This window comes from Solanum verrucosum, unplaced genomic scaffold (genome assembly GCF_900185275.1).
Source record: "Solanum verrucosum unplaced genomic scaffold, falcon-dt-bn FXZP01000261.1, whole genome shotgun sequence".
Taxonomy (NCBI): Eukaryota; Viridiplantae; Streptophyta; class Magnoliopsida; order Solanales; family Solanaceae; genus Solanum; species Solanum verrucosum.
Genome location: NW_026019969.1, coordinates 781010 through 802323, shown reverse-complemented (window position 1 = coordinate 802323; position 21314 = coordinate 781010). Strand labels below are relative to the sequence as shown.

General features: G+C 32.4%; 1 protein-coding gene across 1 annotated transcript; it reads right to left on the bottom strand.

Moving 5' to 3' along the window:
* Positions 1-9005: 9005 nt before the first annotated feature.
* Positions 9006-20026, bottom strand: LOC125815454 (lysophospholipid acyltransferase LPEAT2). Its single transcript, XM_049494926.1, has 14 exons — positions 19426-20026; positions 17992-18172; positions 17726-17785; positions 16622-16785; positions 16474-16537; positions 15631-15699; positions 14573-14668; positions 13797-13841; positions 12674-12744; positions 11470-11536; positions 10317-10367; positions 9963-10073; positions 9843-9890; positions 9006-9482 (listed from the first exon to the last, which is right to left on the bottom strand). Exons 1-14 carry the CDS (start codon positions 19905-19907, stop codon positions 9345-9347), a joined length of 1647 nt encoding a protein of 548 aa, XP_049350883.1. The 5' UTR covers positions 19908-20026; the 3' UTR covers positions 9006-9344.
* Positions 20027-21314: the final 1288 nt, after the last annotated feature.

The window sequence follows — 21314 nt, the reverse complement described above, 5'->3', positions numbered from 1 at the left end:
TGCAGTAATTTAACATGAGGTAGTTAAAATAATAATTTATATAACTTGCTTAAAATGATTTTAACTGATGTTAAAATAATTCTGTTAAAATAATAGCAATAAATAAATATATGTTTCTCAATAAATTATATAATGGTATATATGTTACGTGAAGCTTTGGGATTATACATAAAAAGAGAAATCAAGTAAATTAGATACTTCAAAAATTATCATTACAATCCAAAAAGAAAAGAAACGCCATGAAATTGAAAAGTCTAAAGAGAACCAAAGGAAAAGACATAACATGCTCCAAAATTGTTGAAAATTTTGTTCTTGAAGAGCTTACTCACTGGTTCCATTCCTTATGAATTAGGCCTTTTGAGAATTGCAATTGTGATTGATATTGGATTTAACATGTTAACTGGACCATTATCATGTTCATTAGAGTGTTTGAAAAATGTGGATCAATTGAATTTTGCTGAAAATTTGTTATATGGACAAGTCCCATAAGTGATGTGTTCGAAATAACGAATTTTACTTTTGTCTTATAATTGTTTTACAAAAGTAGGGTCATTATGTAAGGAATTGATCAAAAATGAAGTTCTTAATGTTGAAAAAAACTGCATTATTGGTCTTCCTAATAAGAGATCTATACCGAAGTGTGTAATATTTATGATGCAAATCAGAAATAAAGGACGAAAAATTTATTGGTACAAGACATGAGAGGGGAGAGAATTGAGGAGTGGGTGAAATGAAGAATGAGTTAGTGTCTATTTATTTGTGTCGTAGTTAGTTCTAGAAAAATCTTATAATTTATAGTTTCTAGAATAATCATGTAACTTACGGAGGAAATTTAGTCACCTGAAAAAACATTTTGACAAATTTAAAAATAGAATTTATAGAATTTTAAAATAAAATATATATGAAATGATCATATTATCCTCGATCGTCCTCAACTTCATATTTCTATATAATAAAAAGATATCAAATTTTGGCCGGACAACTTTAAATTTAAATCAAGCTTGCATTAGTTCACTATTTAGAATAATATGTTTAAAATCAAATAAAGTAAAAATTTGATTATATAATTTAATTAAGAACTACTCGTTTATAATCTAGTAAACATTTTTAGTTTACTTTAAATGCAAATATACCATCCTATTCATTTTATTTGTAAAGTTACTTTTTAACATCTTTTAAAATATATTTTTTTAAAATATTGAAACTGTCACGACCCAGACCATCGTGAATGGCACCCACACTAACCCTCCGGTGGAAAAACCATTCATACTAATTAGCTAATCAACTTAATCAAAATACTAAAGCATTTAAGGTTACAGAAGCAAGTTTAATGTTAAGGAAAAGATAGGGAGTTCCCATAAACTCCAACAAAAGTTTAACAACCAAAACTAACATTGCGAAAGTAATACCTAGAACCTGAAAGTCAATGTACCAAAACTCTAACAAGATCCAGAAGTCTAAACAAGAAGGGGTACCACCCCAAACTAACATAGGAATAACTAACTAGAAGGTCTAAGTCCAAAAATATGGACTTTAAACGAAAGAGAACTCATGACAATCCAGAAAAACTGACTCACCCTTGAATTCGAACAATCACTGATCTTCTAAATGTGGTCTGTCAATAGCCGCCTGAAGATGCTCTGTACTCAAGAAAGAAAGAGTAAGTGCAGTATCAATACACAACCACAGTGTACTGGTAGAATCACGCGGTTATACCACTAAGTGCAACATACATAAGCCATTACAACATAATAATAACATGCATACACCAAACATATAAAATATTAATATCATTTATGAACAACGATCAAGTTCGCAATTCTCAATTACACAGTTATGCCAAGTCAATGGTCCTCTCATGAAACCCAAACCTAAACTGTTAACATGCCGGTACGTGGTATCCGATCCAATGTTTATATCGAAATATGGCAACCGATCCCATATTTATGCCGGAACGTAGCAACCGATCCAAGTTAGTGTGTCGGAACGCAACACCCGATCCATTCAACAAGTCACAATCACAATCATAAAGTACATTTTCATAATCATACAGTCATGATTCATGACATTCATTTATTCTCATTTACAATTAGTGTGATCAATAATGCAACATTCGCATACATACATGTATTATAATGAAGCAAGAACAAACATACATCACACAACATGAAATCGCAACCATCACCTACCTCAAACAAGTTTGAATCCCCTAAGAAACTTGATTCTTGCCTTTTCGAATCTTTTCCGCTTGTTCTTGGTCTACAAACAATCAATATAATGATAGGATCAATAAACAAGACTTAATTACCCGAAATAAAGTCAACACTATCAACCCATGATCCCCATACCCAGATTAGGGCTTTTTCCACCATAAATTTCAGATCAAAACTCTCCCCCATCGATAAGTACCCATTAGATTATGATTTACAGATCGAAAAATGGATTCGGGGAGTTAAAACCTTACCTTTAGCCTTAAGAATGGTGAAAAACCATCAAGAAAGCACTTGGGGTCGTTTCCTAACTCTCAAAGTCAAAAAGTGCAGAATAAAATGTTTTTGGGTTTATTTTCGACTTAAGTCACGCCTATCCCGCCACAACAGTACTTACCCCGCTGCAGCTGCCCCACCTTGGAGAAAATTATCCCGTCTTAGCGACTTGCACGGAACCAGTGAGACAATTTAAGAATTCGAACCTCCCATTTCACAACACACCTTCAACCAACTACACTCAGAAACTATCCGTTCACGCTAAGATCTGTTTTGGGAGTTCTACTCAACCGAATTCAATTTCGTAAAGTCGTACGGGTTCTTTAACGTCTTAGCTATCTACTCATGTGAATAATTTGATCACCCAATTGTTACCAGATTTCCCTAGACCTACTGACTCCGATTTCGTCCAAATCTGGACTAGGTTGGAAAATTCCAAGTTACTACGAAAAAGTTTTCATGCCCAAAAATTTTTCCGTTGACTTTTCTAATACGACGGGAACAGGTCGTTACAAATACTAATTTTATTTATTCTTTAATATTCAATCTAATATATATTATTAATTTATCACACTTATTTCTTTTCAGGTATATTAATTAGAGCCAAAATAAAAGTGAAAATAATTAATTATATTTTAAAATAATGATTTTTTATATTAAATTAGGCATTTTTAATAAGTATAATGAATAAAAAATATATTAAGAATTAAAGTAAAGTAACAGTAAAATAGAGTAATGAATAGATATCACAATAACTCATAAAAAAAGTGAAGAAATAACAAAATAAGTTTTTTTTTTTACCTTCCCTAGGAGCTCCCACCTCTTTTGTTCCCTTGGTGACTCGAACTCACAACCTTTGGGTTGGAAGTGAGGGGTGCTTACCATCCGAGCAACTCCCTCTCGTCAACAACAAAAAAATGTTTCTAGAACTATTTAGTTTTCTTATTATCATTCTTGGTAGATTTTTGTTTGTATGAAGTTACATTTTTGCCTTTGATCATCATTCATTTCATATATAGAAAGATGTTTCTAGAATTATTTATTTTTCTTGCTATCTCTCTTAATAGATGTTAGAATGAAATTACATTTTTATTCTTGGTCGTCTTAAATGCAAAGATATCATCCTATTCATTTTTATTTGTAAAGTTACTTTTTAACATCTTTTTCTTTAATTTCAATCTAATATATATTATTAATTTTATCACACTTATTTATTTTCAAGTATATTAATTAGAGCCAAAATAAAGGTGAAATTAATTAATTCATAATAATTTTTATATTAAAAGTAGGCATTTTTGATAAGCATAATGAATAGAAAAAATATTAAGAATTAAATTAAAGTAATAGTAAAATAGAGTAATGAATAGATATCACAATATCTCACAAAAGAAAAGAAAGTGAAGTAATAACAAAATAAGTTAATGGTAATCACAATAACTTAAGATGTTTCTAGAACTATTTAATTTTCTTGTTATCATTCTTGGTAGATTTTTATTAGCGTGAAATTACATGTTTACCCTTGATCATTATTCACTTCATATATAAAAAGATGTTTCTAGAATTATTTATTATCTTTCTTAATAGATTTTTGTTAGAACTAAATTACATTTTTACCCTTGGTCGTCCTCCCACTTCACTTTTCTATATAATAGAATAGATAAAATAGAAATAAAAAAACTACTGACTTGTTTGTATTAATGATGTCAAAATTCAACGCTCTTTAATTCTTCCATTATTTGTGGCTTTTGGACGTGAGATAAAGCTGCTAGGTGTGTTTCGTATGAATGAAAATATTTTAAAGTTATATTTTCGATACGTGATATGAAATTATGATTTTAAATTAGTGTTTTGATATGTTATTTTAGATCATGATTTCAAATCATGTTAAAAAGATACGATTTAGAATTTTAAATTGTGATTTTAAAAATATATGAAAATATATAATTTGATCCATATTTGATACTTTCTAAAAAAAGAGTCATGCTCAACGACACTATGAAGAGATTCTGATATTTCGATGTCTTGTTTATATAGTTTGTTCATTTGATAAGTTAGTATAAGAATTTGAGAAATTTTGATGGTTTTCACAATTTGTGTGGTTTTTATGTTTATGAGAAAAAATACAAATTAAGAAATTCAAATTGTATATCCAACAACACTTCAATTTCATATTATAATTACTAATCATATTTGGGAAAAAGGACAAATATACCCCCCAAACTACCGTAAATGGTATGCAGATACCCTCCGTCATACTTTTGAGACATTGGTGCCCCTACCGTCCAAAAATTAAAGCATATATATCCTTTATACTAACGGACATACACGTGTCATAATATTATCCACCCATCCGACATTTATTAAATACCGGATTGACGGATAAGATTATATCACGTGTCCCTATTTAGTCTTCCGTTAGAGTGAAGGGCATATATGCTCTAGTTTTTGGACGGCAAGGACATCAATGTCCCAAAAATATAACGGAGTGTATATGCATACCATTTACGATAATTCGGAGATATATTTATCCTTTTTCCCATCATAATTTGATATCGCATATTCAAACATGTCCTAAGAAAAAATGTTTTCCAAATCTTCTATGTTTAGTTTTGTCAAAGAACAAAATATTCTTTAGAAATGACAAAAATTACTTACCTAATACAAGTAAGGAAGACAAATTTAATAAAATAACATTTCGTATTAATTCTCTCTTACCCACCCTCTAGCCCCCCATTCCCCACACTCCTACCCTCATGATATTTGCCAAAATTATACGTAATTTTTTTCTTACTTTTCCGATACCGATAAGTTAATAAAAATCTCCTTAGTTTTGAGGAAAGCATTTTTATCTCTAACAAACACACCTAATATTTTTTTTCTGAATATAAATGGCATAAGTTTCATTTTTTTCTTTTTTAGGGTATACATTTCTTCACTTCATCAATCATCTACGCAATACTGCTTCTTTTTTTTCTCTCGAAATTCTCACTAAAAAAGTAATGAATACTAGTATTATTTTAAAAAAGTATTTCAGAAATAGTAAGAGAAAGGTTTATTGGGGGAATTAATTCTATTTTCTGCGGAAACATATTTCTAAATTTAGACCACAAGTATGTAGGTGTTTGGCCTTAGATTCTAAAGTTTTTCGTTTTATTTGATATGTGTAGAAATATTATGCCCTAGCTCCCAGTAAATACGATATAACTTGTGAGATATATTATGATACGAAAATATATGGTTATGCCTCGCGAAAAAAGATTATTAATTATTTTGGTGTCAAAAAATGCATAACTTACAAGATATTATGATACGAAAATATAAATTTATGCCTAGCAAAAAAATATTGCTCTTTTGGTGTCTGAAATATTTTCGTCCACTTATTTCTTACTTAAAATGTTGAATGTTAAAAATTAAAAATAACCCAATAATAGGAAGATTTGTGTGAATGACTTGTGCTAAAAATGCACCCACATTGGATGATAATTTACACCAAATCAAAAAATCATGACATTTTTATACATACGATTCATTCACTTAAAATGATTAATATTCCTTTTTTTAGTCTCATTATATCGCATAACCATGATAAATAAATATAAGTTGGTCAATGTAAACAGACGATAAATTAATTTTTACTGAATTTTTTTGTTAACTTATTGAAAGAGGTGAAGACATGCATATTCATATGAATTGTACTATACTATCAACTATCACTACATCAAAAATGATCTTTAACGACAATTAATTAATAGTAATAGCTCAATTGCCGTTAAATATGTATTTTTAGCGGCAATTATCACTCTTTATATATGTCCCTAAAGTCTTTAGCGTCATTGGATCTAATGGTATTTAACTAATTAATGTCGACTTATGTGTCTATTTATTGCCGCTAAAAATTATTTTTGTTTTAATATACGTAAATTAATTATTTTATGTAACACAATTCAAATTAATCACACCACACCAACAATTAATATTTGTATGGTGTTTTAATTTAAGTGATGTGAAAACTCAGTGCCATTTTCGTTTTTATTTATTGTATAGTTTGTGGAGGTGAGAAAGAACGTACAATATGTTCAGAGATATTTCTTCAACTCATTAATTAATAGTACTCTCTTTTTTCAAGAATATTCCTTTTTATTATGAATAGTAAATAAAATAAAATAAAAAAGTAAATAAAGATCTATTTTTTCCTAGGAATAGTAACAAAAAGGTTTTTTATATTTCAGGAAGAAAGACTTTCCTAAATAATTTACATCCCAAATATGTTGTCAAACACTTTCTTAAAGAAAAAAATCTGTAACACCAAACACATTTCGTATTTTTTAAATTAAAGAAAAAAGGCTAACTTTTTAAATATAATAAAATAATAATAATAATCATATTTATAAAAAAAAAAAATTTTAGCCTTCTCAAAAACTTGATCAACGTCAACTTGTATTATTGCCCTAGATTCTTGTCGTAAAAGAGGGGAAAGACGAAAAATTGTAGCTCTCTTTATTGGAGTAGTATTTTTTTTATTCTCTTTGTGTTAAGAAAAGTTACTACCAATGGTAATATCTTTTACAAAAGAAATAATTAGTATTCAAATTTTAATTTCAGAAAATGGACTACTTTCAATTGTTGACAACAATAATAACATATTCAATAAATTCTGGAGAGCATAGAATGTATATAAATCTTACTATTACCTCATGGATTTTCAGCCATTGATTATTAAAAGAAATTATTAATAAAAATATCAGATAGAACACTTTCAAAGACGAAATAAAGAATTTTGTTAATAATATCCAAAAAATTTATATACATATTTTTAGTAATTTGATTTCCCACTCGCTATCCTGAAGCCACAATAAAGTTTCGACTAAATTCAAATTGCACACTACAAGCCGCGTGAGAGTAATTTGATTAGTTTTAGCAAAGAAAAGAATAATGCAAATAGTGTTTGTGTTATACGTGGCAAGTAACTAAAACTTTAAAAAGTGGTCCCAAAATCACACAACCAATAAAACACCTGTACTAATTCTGAAAAAAACATAAGTGGGCTCCCAAACAGGCCCTTATAGTCATGGTGGGTGCCTTGTGGTGACAGATGTCGGTACTATAACTTTAAGACCTTGTAATGTAAAATAATTAGTACTTTTAATTTCTTAATTAATCCTTTATTAATATACACTAATCCTAAATTATATAATTTCTCGAGAGGTGCATTCATCTGCCCAATTACTTCATGATTCCCTGGCCACTGCTTTTATTATGTATTTTTAATAAATAAAATTCTCTCTGCGGGACCAGTTAATCACTTAATTAGGTGAGTGTTTAAGTAATATAATTGCTTTCAGAGAAAATATTCGTTAATGTTCAACAGTTTTTGCCTGCACAAATTGACCCCCTATATTATTCTCTATTCACTTTGGACCATAAGCCAAAAAACGATGAGTGGATTAAAAACTTGAAGATGCTTGATGTATGTGCATCAAATTTGAGAAAGAGAAGGAAAATTATGTAGTATAAAAAAGTCATGATTGTTATATTTTCCTTTCTCTTTATCTTTTCTGTGCCCTACTTTATTCCTTTGCTTAGCTTGAATTTCATCTCTTTTCTTTTTTGTTTGTCAGAGTTACTCATAGGACGACTCATTGATAGACCAAGACTTGAATGGATAGAATCATACTACCGCTATCGATGCCGGTGAAGATTTTCATTTAAATAATCTTGCTTGAAAGAATCAATATGAAAATCTATCACGAAGATAATTGATTAGAGACAAATTATCAAAAACAATTTCACCCTCAATTCAAATTCTTTAGACTAAATTATGCTTTTCTTTCCATACGTCAATCTTAATAGTATAAATTAATACCCCTTATTGATGTTATTATTATTATTATTATGATTTTCCCTTCTTTTTAGCAAAATTATGTATGACATTTGTTCTTAAACTACACAATTTTCATGATATTAAGTAAAACACACACACAACAAAAAATAGGTCGAAAGATAATTTAGAGAATTTTGCACATTCAAAATTTCAAATTGTTAAGTAATGCATATAATCATAATCATATTATATAAGCCCATATATATATATAGTTGCTTCCATATTCCTATCACTAAAAATGAAATATACGTACGTTTTCCCACTGACTACACTTACTTCCAAGCAATCATAACCTATTATTTATTTATATTTACTTTGAAGTTTATCAAGAAAATTTCAAATTTCAAATTAGGAGTAATTACGTAATAATTAACGTGAAAACTGATGTTCTATTATGAAATCAGATTAGGCACATAGATTAGCCTGTAACCTTTTAACTGCCCAAACATCACACAAAACAACTCATCAATTTACTCTTAACTCGTGAACTCAACAAAGACTAATAACTTCAACATTCAATATCACAGTTTTGCAAACTTTAAATTCTTTATTTCAAGTTGAAGTAATAATTACGGATCAGATAGTAACATAATCACTTATTTGAAGAAAAATAAATAATCAAAAGTCCCAAAAGTAAATAGTATAGTACACAATTTCATTAGCTTTTGCAGTATACATTACATTACATTACAACTTAATAGAAGCCATGCCACGAGCCTAGATTTTACTTTCATCTCCCTTGAGAAATTGAACGAAAACATAGAAGAAATAAAAGAAGAAGCAAGACATTACATCTATTGGCCAAACAACTTTACTATTCAAAATGGGACATTAATAACACCCAAGTCATGTTTGTAAGGATAAAAACACACTATCTAAGCAACAAAATTTCTTAGACATATCTGTGGTAGAAGGCCTAAAAGGGTTCTCCACCAATTGATGGTGCCTATGCCCATCAACCTAGTTCACTTCTCCAGCTATGGGCAAATTTGTTGCAATACACATGGTGAGAAAAGGGCAATCAACAATGGATATCTTCTTAAACAACCGATGAAATCGTCCTTGCTCATCTTCCCATCGCGATCTATATCAAATAAGGTGAAGAGTCCACGGATCTGCAACGGTCAAGATAAAAGAAGCTTAAATAAGATGTATTGCAATAAGAAAAACCATAGATTTTTTACAATCTAAGCACCTAATTTCTAGAGAAGTTGGCTATAGCATTTAAGCAAAGTAATCCACTCAAGTCATTTTTGCATGTCTGGCCAATTGAATCTCCACTTCAGTTCATTCATTAAACATTTCTTACAGGTTAAATGAACCCCTCAATTTTACAAAGCAATAACACCGATTGGAGTTGTAAATCTTGAATTGACCTAGTTTACATGCAAAAATAGTACAGTTACATATCCAGTCCAAACAACAATATTTGAGTGGCTTTAGAGTTTTCCAAGACTAACCAAAAAACAACTCACCTCATTGTTACTCAAGCCAGGAATCGATAGCATAAGAGAATCCCCAAACTGAAAAAACATATGGAAATTTATAGAGACAAGTCAAGAGCTATCAAACAAACCGAATGGAAGTCATAGTACCTCTTTCTCCATAATGTAGTTCTTCCCATCACCATCACATGCAGTAAAGGCTGATTCACAGGCTTGATGAAATAATGGCTGCTTCAAGATATGAGCTGACCCAACCAAAAACTGAAAGCAGCAGACATATCAATCATGAATTCCAAGTCTAGAGCTCCATTCATGACACAAAATCATCCCCCAACCCCATCCAACCCCCTTTTTGTACATTTATCAGAAAATGAATAGCTTAATTTCATGCTATATACAACTGGAGCCGAAGCAATAATAGCACCTGCTTGAATATAATTCCTAAAGCTACAACTTAAGCAGATAACAGCTAGATTTCAGACGCAATTCGTGGAGGAAGAGCACCTGCTTGAATGTTATTTTACCGCTTTTCTGCACGTCAATGAAGCCAAATATCTGCAATACAAGAAGAATAGCTCAGGGAGATGAAGCAAGTCATTGTACTTTCTTATCAGCAATCTCTTTCAACAAAATAGAATTCTTTTTAAGAATATTATTGTACTTCACTAATAAAATTGACCTCACTGACATATCTTAAGCTTCCTATTATTTGACAGTAACTGGTATGAATTTCAGAAACAATAACCTTCACTCTTATGTGGCATTTAGTTGAAAGCTGGATAATCCTGAAAATATTAGTATATTTTGTAGAATTGCAATGCTTGATATGTCAAGTTGATCATGATTGTTGAAGCATGTGAGCCTTATGATCTAAAAGTTTAAGCTACTAGCGAGGCTACACTTTCATTTACTTAATTATGTCATCACAACAGCCCCTCACGTGCTTGGCCTAATTCTTTTATGTGGACCAAGATGTGGACATTAATCTAATGAAGGGTGGCTTTCAAACTCGACCAAAGACTACTCTACTTGGTATCCTTATTTGCTTTCAATGTCTTCCAATCTAATGTGGCCCCTCTCAAGCTACTTAATTTCAGCAGCTTAATTTTTTAAATGGGCAGTTCACACAATTCAACATGGTATTCAAGTACGCAAAGATTCTTGTCCTTGCTTGAGTCTCACGCCACCCATTAGCTGTTCTCATGCTTTGAAGAAGAAAGAATTAAACCTGCACATGAAAAGGTGTGCTGCGTACCTAAAATAAAAAAAATGAGTGATCCCCTTCTTACAATTAAGCTTTTTGATGAGGCGGTTCACATAATTTAACAATGGTGAGAATTGACCCTTCTCATCTTATGTTTGAGGATTAAAGGTCTATCAGGAAAGGCATTGAACCGAAAAAAGGACACCAAGTAGAATAGTCTTCTCAAAAGCTGATAACCAATGACAGCAAACCCAAAGATGATGACAGAACAGACATTTACAAGCCCAAGAAAGCAACTCCTAAAACGTATAGATTATAGAATTACATAAGCAGTGAAAAACATAAACCATAATTTCAGGGAAACAGCTGCAATAGAATGAATGATGAAAGCAGCAATAAGAAAACAAATGCTCAAAGTCCCAAACTATGACAATCAGAACCAATATTTGTTACCTTTTCAGATAGAGTAGAGGGTTTCAGTCTTAAAACCTTGAGGAAGTGATGAATCTCGACCTGTCCCCTGCAGACACAATAGAAATTACTGCAAGTACAATTTACAATTACAAAAATTGCATCAAAGCAGAACTACAAATCCCAATAATCTAATCAGACGAGAAAAAAAGATAGTGATACATTGTGATACCATGAAAACCACAAATTTCAAATTTTCTTGAGACCAGTTAAACTTGGAAGGAGCAAGGACGATCGCATGAAACACACGTAAACCATAGGAATGGGAGGAACTCACACAATGAAAAGAGATCGTGAGTGAGAGAATTAGGTTTAAGCATAGTCTAACAAGAGAAAACCAATGAAATGGAGCAAGAGATGCAGACTTAATCTGATTTAAATCAGTTCACGGACAAACAAAACGTGTAGTCTCACAAAGACCATGAGGAGCACAACTAAATCAGGACATGTTATAATTTCTCTTTTAAAGGGTCTTATTCTTTTGTAGCTACTATTTCTTTTTAAAATGTTTAGTCATACTTTCATAAGTATTTTGTCATGGCTTCATCACTCCCGTTATTTTCCTTTTTCGAAATACTTTTTTAAAATGAAGTAAAAGATTTCATTAAAGAGCACCAGTGTGATGCTCAAGGCAAAAGTGTACAAAGACAGAGAGTTAGTTCCCTTACATGAGTACTAAGCTAGGATGAAAGAACTAACAATATCCAAACAAATTGTCAACACTATTTACATGAGACAAAAAGTTCCAATTAAATAGATTGACTAAGCATCTAGCTTTTAGAGTATTAACATGAAGCAGCCTTCTACCTTACAAGGAAGTGGTAAAGTCTGCGTACACACTTCCATCCCCATACCTCACTTGTGTGATTATACTTGGTGTGTAGTTGTTTTAAAGGGTCAGGAAAAGTATAGCAAAACTGATGGTACTTTGCTTTCCAGAAATAATTATAAATTACGTACCATATAAATATTACCAAGTTTGTAACAGGGAACACTAAAGTTATTAGTCAACAAAATACAAGCAGGCCCTTGCTACCAGGCCATTTGCCCCCAGAAATTTGTCCAGCTAAGATTAGCTTGACAACAACAAATGTCTGGGTTCATTGAAACAGGGATATTTCAAACAGAAAATCTACAGCCTCTAAAGAGCACAAACATAATGCTTAAAACAAGAAAAATGGCATACCTGGAGTCTGGGTTCATTGAAAGGAAAACATCCAGAAAATCTACAGCCTCCAAAGAGCTCAAATGAAATTCCTAAAAAAAATAAAAATGAAAAGGATCATATATCCTTCATCATGTTCAGTCCACATTTTTGAAAAATTAGCTTTGCTTGCAACGAAACAAAAATCTGCATAAAATTAGGTAGTAATACTGCTTCAGATATCTTAATAAACCACTGAAGAGTTTTGTTACTCAGTGCAAGTTTTGGACTGCATATTCAGAAAAATGGCATTTCATTCATGGGAATAATCTTTTTCTTTGTGATATAATTCAATGATAGAGTACATAATTACACAATTTTATTGTTTTGTAGTTACCGGTGCATGGAATCTAGAAAAGATAACCAATTATTTCTTGAACCAAATCCTTTTATCATCAATTACAATAGGAAAGATTAGCTTGCCAACAGAAAATGTCTGGGATACTACGAAGTCCTCTGTTTCGTAACTCTATTCACACATAATTTAAAACTCCATTTACGAGGTCATTTCTATGTCACTCGCATTCCTTGCTCTATCCTCTCCCAACATCAACCTAAATCAACATTATATCACACCATAATGAAACCCAAAGCACTAATATTATGGTAAATACGTGTTCCTATTGGTAACAAATAGGGGGAAAGCCCAGTATACATAACATGCACAACAACATGAAGCTATAATATGTATTGTTCTACATAGAAGTCACCCAATACCTATATTAATCGGAACATTATATGTACCTAAAAGTATATCAAACAATAAATGCTGGAGTATTCATAATTTGAGCTAGTGTGTGCCCAACTTCCTTGTAGTATTCAAAGCAACTACATAAAAGAACCAACTGAATCTACTCTAAACTTATGGGGCAAAAGTAAAGGCTACATTTGAGCACTACACCAAATTTAAGAGGCAATGAAGCAACACATTTTGCATTTTGAGAAATGTCAATGTACTAGTCCGTAGAATGGACACCATGCCCAGTTTTGCCTCACAATTAACTTACAAACACACCATGTCGCAAAATAAGCATACTCTAAGAAAATAGCTAAACAAAAGTGAACTTGCTTCTCTCAGGAGATGAAGTAATTAAAGTAAACTCACCGCTTCAACCCCTGCCATCTCAACCAAATAGAGCGAGGGATTTTCCTGGAAATGGATAAAAAGACATTACTCCAGAGTGATACATTCAACTGAAATACCTTGTACAAGCAAACTACAAATTAGCTTTAATAAACAAGTGGAAAGAATTCTTCGTTTCCTAAGCAAGCAATTCACTGACTAAAACATAGAAAAAACTCCAAAGGGTTGCACCTGTGCTGAATTATTCAACATTGAACACCAGCAAGCGAAAGAAGTAACCTTTTGAGATCTTTTGTAAATATGGTTTCAGTACAACCCATGTACTGTGTTACAGAAATAGAAACAGTTACCTATGTCAAAAAAAAAATTAAAAAAAATAAAGAGGGCACTCTTGGAGGTAAAATTGGCATGCTTCTGGGCCACAAATCCCATAGTGTTGTCAACAACCCAGATAATATAAAAGATATTACAGTATCAACTATCAAGAGGGCACTCTTGGAGGTAACCATACAGCTCTTGGGACTAGACATGTAGTAGATTGGCAATAGGTGGAGTACTCTAAGCAGCACTGAATGCATCAACATCTATTTGCTGACAGTCTAATAGCATAAGAAGTTTATATTAGTCTCAAATAAGCTACATGAGCTCTTTAGGAAGATCCCCAGAAAAGTGCTAAGAAGTCAGATTCCAACATCAGTTTCTCTAAGATACCCCAAAGGAAGAGACGAAAATCAATACATCAACATAAACAATATGAATATGATTTAGTTAACAAAATCTTGAAAAGAACCCTATACCTGATTGGCCTCCAATGCTTTAGAAAGAAGCAATACATCGCCATATGAATGAGATGTTTGTACCACATTAAGGGCACTTGCAACAGCATGTCCAGTCTGTATTGATCATACGTTTTAATTTAAGGATCAAGCCTTCGTAAATAGGACATATAAAAGATGTCTAGACAAGCTAGTAATATTTAACCACATACATTATCAACCAAAATGACATTTAACTGCATAACACAGAATCTGTTCTTTTATTGTGTGTGTCAAGTCAATATTAGAGTCTTTCAAGTACAACAAACATAACTTATTCATCAGTCATATGTGAACCGCACTACATAAGCTGCAAGGAGAAAATTTAGATAAATCAGGCCTTAAAACTGTAAAAGAAGTCCCCAGCTTCGACAATTATTAACTCTACCCTCTTGTCCCTTAACAGTGACCTCATCTGCAGCTATACCAACTAAAAAGAAAAAATCCAAAGAGTACTCTAAAGGAGAGGTGATAAGTGAGACAACAAACAGACATCAACCTTTTCTTTTGGATAAGTATTAATGGACATCACTTTTATGAACAGACAAGTTTAATCGGGTGAAATGGTGCAAAAAAGACTCTAAAATGTCACATCAGTGAATAACCACTGACCTCACACATACTAAATGGATTTGTTTACAACTATGTAATATCTGTTACTGGTATGTGCAGTTACTAACTCTAGTGCATTTGAAGAATATGAAATGAAATAATACTCATACGCATGTCACACCCAACTCTGCAAGAACAATTCCGCTGCATTTTTTGTTCAGACAGTGTGGAAGAAAAGAAACAGAAGACTACTCCAGACTAGTGAGAGAGACATGAACAGCTTGAATAGAAATTTGCAGCAATTTACTGGGTCGGATTTCTATAATGGAAAACATAAGCACATTAATTAAAAGAAGCTGGAAACAAACATGAATTCTGCATATAAGATCATCCATGAAGTTTTGATACGCAACAACATACAATACACATGAAAAATAAAAACTTGTCCAGATAGCAGAAGAATAAATTCTTCTACAGACCAGACTCACCCTTTGAGCGAGTCGTACAGCACTTTCTTTCCGATTTTCATGAGGTGTAATAACAGGAAGGTACTCAACCTGCACATTACTAAACAAAGTGAGACAATTGTTCAATGAAATCCCAAAGATGTAGAAGTTAAGACTTCCAAAGTTTCACAGTAGGTCATATTTTTTAAATTTATTTATCATTTTAAATATATTTAGCAAAGTTTAAAAAAGACAGTATGAAACAAGCACACTGAAAGCACATAATAACGTCTTCCCAGTTAAATCTTTACAACTAATGAATCAGTGCAAATTGGTCTACAACTCTAAAACTATCAAAAACATGTTGTAAAATACTTAAAGCTGATGAACCAGAGCAGATAGGCCTACAAGACAACTGGAAAAGACCGGCTGGTGTCTTGACTAACCATAATGAAGATAAGTTTGTCTAGACTATACTGGACATAGATTAATACAAAGATAAACACACATTTAAAAGTGCCAGTGTACCAAATCCAGCAACAGTCAGCAGATTAATCCCCAAATTTCACTGGAACTGAAGAATATTCATGGTTTTCATTAACAACTCAAAAAAAATTATAAGGTCATGAACAGGTAAAAATTGGCAGTCATACACCATCACATTGATAAAGTCATTCTGCTTAATAACTGATCCCTAATAGATGCATATACGTGTAAGGAAGCAGATTTTCATATGTGAATGGAGCAGAGTTCTGGACATATGACTCGTAGCAGAAAAGCATCATAGATTTGGAGCGTGACACCATAGGAAGTCACCACATTGAGCAGTGCATACATGTCAATGAACAGTTAGTCACATATTTTCTTACTGCAAGTCATACATACCTCCATGAAATTGTGGAACTGTGTGAACATTCTAAACATCAGCATTGCTAGGGATACATTCCCCCTGTACGACAATGAAAACCCACATGAGGGTGATATAACTAAAACAAATCAGCAGCAAAGTACTTGATGAGAAGGAAGAGTATACCATGACTGATCAAAATGTACGTGGGGATACCGCACAATAACAGGCTGGATAGGATATCCTGGGATAAATGCACCAAGTTGAAAGGAAATAATCGATCTTCCATTGGTTGTAGTCCCTTCAGGAAATAATAGCACTCGGGGAAATTGATCGCAAGAAGCCTTTCTCTGTTTTCAGATCCTTGAAAGCATATTTCTGTATCAAATAGCTATATATTGCTAGAAGCCTAGAACACTTCATCTTCATATTTATACATTCAGGAAAGATTATTTATTTACAAATTATGGATGGAGCTGTTCACTAATTCTATTTCATAGCTAAAGTACAAAGTGAAACTTTGTAGTTATGCATATAAATATGTGCCAAGTATTCCTTATGAAGAGAGCTAAATAGATGGTTGCTAAAGGGAAAATTACTTCTTCAGACCTTTTTATTAAACTGAATAAGAGAGTACATGGACTTCATAAAATTTCTGCCATATAAATTTTGCTGACATTTCTTCTTAGTGGCAACTTTTCATGTACCAGTTTAATTCTAAATAAAGGTTTACCTCAATATCAAGTGAATAACTGTAAATAAGACATTACCATGACGGCAGTCAGATACACCAGTTGGAAGTTTAAGCCTTTAGAAATGGAAAAATACTTGTTGATAAAAAAGATCAAGAGTTGTTTATGGATCAGATATTATAATTTGCCCATCTTCTACAATCCTTAGCATGTCGGCAAGTGGTTGAACAAAAAAAAATTGCTCAAAAACTACCTCCAGACTTCAATAGATCTGCATCTATTTGTAGAATAGAGCTCAACCTAAGATCCTGAGACATGGAACTAAAGTAGCAGGCTTTACCTGGGATGGAACATAACATTTCATATCTCCAAGGTAAACCTCAATAACACATTCTGAAAACATCTATAATACAGATGCAACAAGTGATCATGGGCCTACTACGTGTAAGAAGTAGATTTAACTAACCTTAGAATAAAAATGCTCTAACATAATAACCAAAAAGAAGTCTTATCATCCGATAGCATCGATAGAAAAAAACAAGAGACCATCTTATAAACAAAAAAAAAAGGCAAGAGACCAAAGACAGATACTATTTACCTTTATTTCATTTATAGCGTGCTTTCTTGAAGTGGGAGAGAATCTATTTACATATATCACCTGCCAAACAAGTTCAGTATCCTAATTACAGAAATATATACCAAGCAAGCTGAGGCAGAATAAACTGGATGCAGAATTGGAAGCTAGAATCAAATGAAGAAAGTCTGTGTACTGTGTACAAAGGACAAAACATAAACTATATGTAATAGCACCAATAGGCTATCAAGTAGAAAGAAAATTTGATAAAGTGTTGTTGTGCCCATTACCTGCATAGCTCTGATAATGGTTCCGACGAAAGGCATGGAATCATGGGACTCAGAGGCAACAATTGTTGGAAATAATTCATAGAAATAGAAGATAGGGTCTATGTACGATACATGATTAGATACAACAACGGGAGCTATCTCCCTTGGTGCGGGTTTTCCTTTTCGTCTTATCCATTGATACCTGAAACAGTAAATAGGAAAGGGAAAAGGAACAAAAAATAATAATTATCGTCAGACACAATGCACGGAGAGAGAATCTAATAAAACAAATTCCTTTAACTTTGACAAAAGCTAACATGACCTCTTTTAAAATGCACCTACCTGTTTGACTTGGACAGCACAAAATGCCTGACTTATCAACTAACAAGCTACTATTCACATTGAATACCACAATGGAATTCTACCCCACTTACATACAAGATGAAACCACTAATCTTATAAATCCATGTTACACTAAAAACTGCTACAAGAAACAAAGGGAAAAAGACTAATAGAAGAAGAACTTCAAACTTGGGAAAGGAATACTAAAAAGCTACTTGATCTTTAGAAAAAAGGAATACAAATAAGTTTAATAAGGGTATATTTAATGATCAAAAAATGTCTTGCAAGGATAAAACTTATTTAAATGAGAAGTGAAAAGATTTCAGGGCCTTGAGATTTAAGAAAGGGAAAAGAACTCCATGACTGAAATCAGATGTATGAGGTTTGAGTGTGGGTCTTAGTATTCATCCATGCATATAGGTTCATCACCTTGATGTTACTTGTAACAAAATTAAACAAACGGAAAATCAAAATGATTATCAAGCACTTAGCAGAAATGCCATTTCAGAAACCTCCCCAATCTCTAGAAATGGAATAGTGTAGCTTGTAGGTTTATACTTACTGCAAGTTAAAGTTCTATCCTGTCCGACTCAAAAGTAGGATAAAATTTTGGTTTGCAACAATCATAGTACTGTTCCATTTTATTGGGCTTGTCTCAGCAACATATCCAACAGGGGCGTGTGTAGGTATCCAATGCAAGTAAATCTAACTCTTTTGATGATCCACAGGAAGTATTCAAACTCATATCACACCCATCCCCAACCATATGTGTCGAGCACTCATGCATATGAAGGATCGATGTAATAAATGAAGATTCAATGCAATACAGGTGCTATCACAATGACACAGAAAGAGACACAAAGTTAACTTAGCAGCTCTATTTGAGAAAAAAGTGGATAAATTATTCTCTCAACCTTTTCACAAGTAACCAGAAAATAGACAAATAATATTTTGATCTTTCCACAATTAAGTCTTGCTCAAGAGAGTGACTTTTATCAACACAAATCATGAAATCCTACTCCTTTACTTGGAGAATCTTATTTCATCAAGCAAATTAAACAAAGTAGCATTCTTTGACTGACCAAATTTACAAGTAAATGATTGAATAAATACCCGAAAGAAAAAAGGATAGTTCGTGCACTCATCCGGGTAACCCACATCAATCTAGACCTCCATTTAGGCATAGGACTGCTTCTATCTTTCCATCCTAGCAAAGCAGTCCGTGTAGCCACATAACCAATCATCAAAGCCAACCCAAAAAGTACCAACCTCACCAAGGTAATAGGCAAACACACAACAATCTTTAACCATTCATAGACCCCTTCAACTCTAGGTGTATTATTCCTAAACGGGTCAACTGTGGTGGATCCGGGCATGTCGAACCTATTCGCTCCAAGAAACGCATATGGGTTATCATCCACCTCCGAAATATGGGTACCCAGATGATCGCCGTTTGATAATAGATGTTGTACCCCATCGTCTTCGACGGTGAGAATCACGTGCCGCTCAGGCGCGTGTTCTTGATCGTCTCCGTTGGATTTGTGTGGGAGGTGATTGGAAGGTAAAAGAGGAGCAAATATAGAATGGTCCGACATTGCCGGAAAAAGATTGCCGGTGGCCGGAAGCGGGGAGAGAGTAGTAGTGAGTAGAGAGAAAAAGAGAAGAAGAATGGGAGGGAAATGGGATGGTGAAAAGGGTGAGAGAGAGAAGGGGAAAAGAGTGACAAATTAACGATTTATGTGGCTATAAATGCTTTTTTTATTGAAAAAAAGGACAAAAAATTCGCGACAAAATCGGACAAATGGGTAATTTCACTTGTTTGGGTGGATTGTTCACATAGGTGGGCCGTGAATAGTGACAAACAAGGGTAAATATTTATTCAACAATAAATCTATTTTCATCGTTTAAAATTTACTGGCTATTTACAATTTTATCCAAAAATAAATAAATACATACATTAACTTTATATATTATTGTTTTATTTGGTATGTTTTTTCGTTAACTAATACCAACAGACCAACATGGATTGTGGTGTACTGATGGAAGTGTTTCACCCTTAATCAGAGGTCTCAGGTTTGAGCCCTGGATATGGAGAAAATTATGTTGGGAGCGCCACCCCCGAATGGGCCCTGCAGAGCGCGATTCGAATTTAGTCGGAGCTCCAATGTGGACTCACAGATTTTAATGTATACATTAGCATGATCATAGACATAATTTCCTTTCAAAATCTTTTTTCAAGTTTCTCTGTATTTGTGGAGAGGATATTTTTGCAAACAAATATTTTTCTTAGATAATATGTAATTCATATTATTTTTAATAAATAAAAATAAATAGTGAATAAAAAATAATCTTATATCACAAATAATATTAAGATTACTAATGTCAGTAATATTAATACATTATATTCTATACTATTTTTATACTCAAGTGAAATTGTCTAAATACAGCTATATGTCTCATGACTCCAAGTCTCCAACAAGATAACTTCTATGAAATTTCGTTTTAATGTCTTATATACTCTCCAAATACATTGGCATTTTGGTTCCTTCTTAATATAGCAAAGTAAAAGCTACACAGAGCAACATAAATTTGATTTTAAAAAACTTATTTACGCAATTGAGAATAAAAAAGAGGAACGATGGGACCTAGAAACATGAAGCTATTTATATACTATAATAGTTACTACTACTATTATATAGTTGACATAACTTGGTGTGCTCTTGATTAAATAAAAAGTAAAAAGCAAACATCATTATTCTTGTAGCAGTGTGTGAATAACAGAAAATCAAGTTTAGACTAAAAATTGGAAAATAATATTGTTCGCTTCAATTTGTTTGTTTATTTTAATTTATTTAATATAGAATTTAAAAAGTATCTTAAAAATAAAAAATGAATTGTGATTTAAAAAACAAAATGAGGAATTAGTTTTGACGACCTTGTTGATTGTGAAGAATTTTTTTACTTTTTTATAGTGAAGAATTATACTCCTTATATTCTATAAT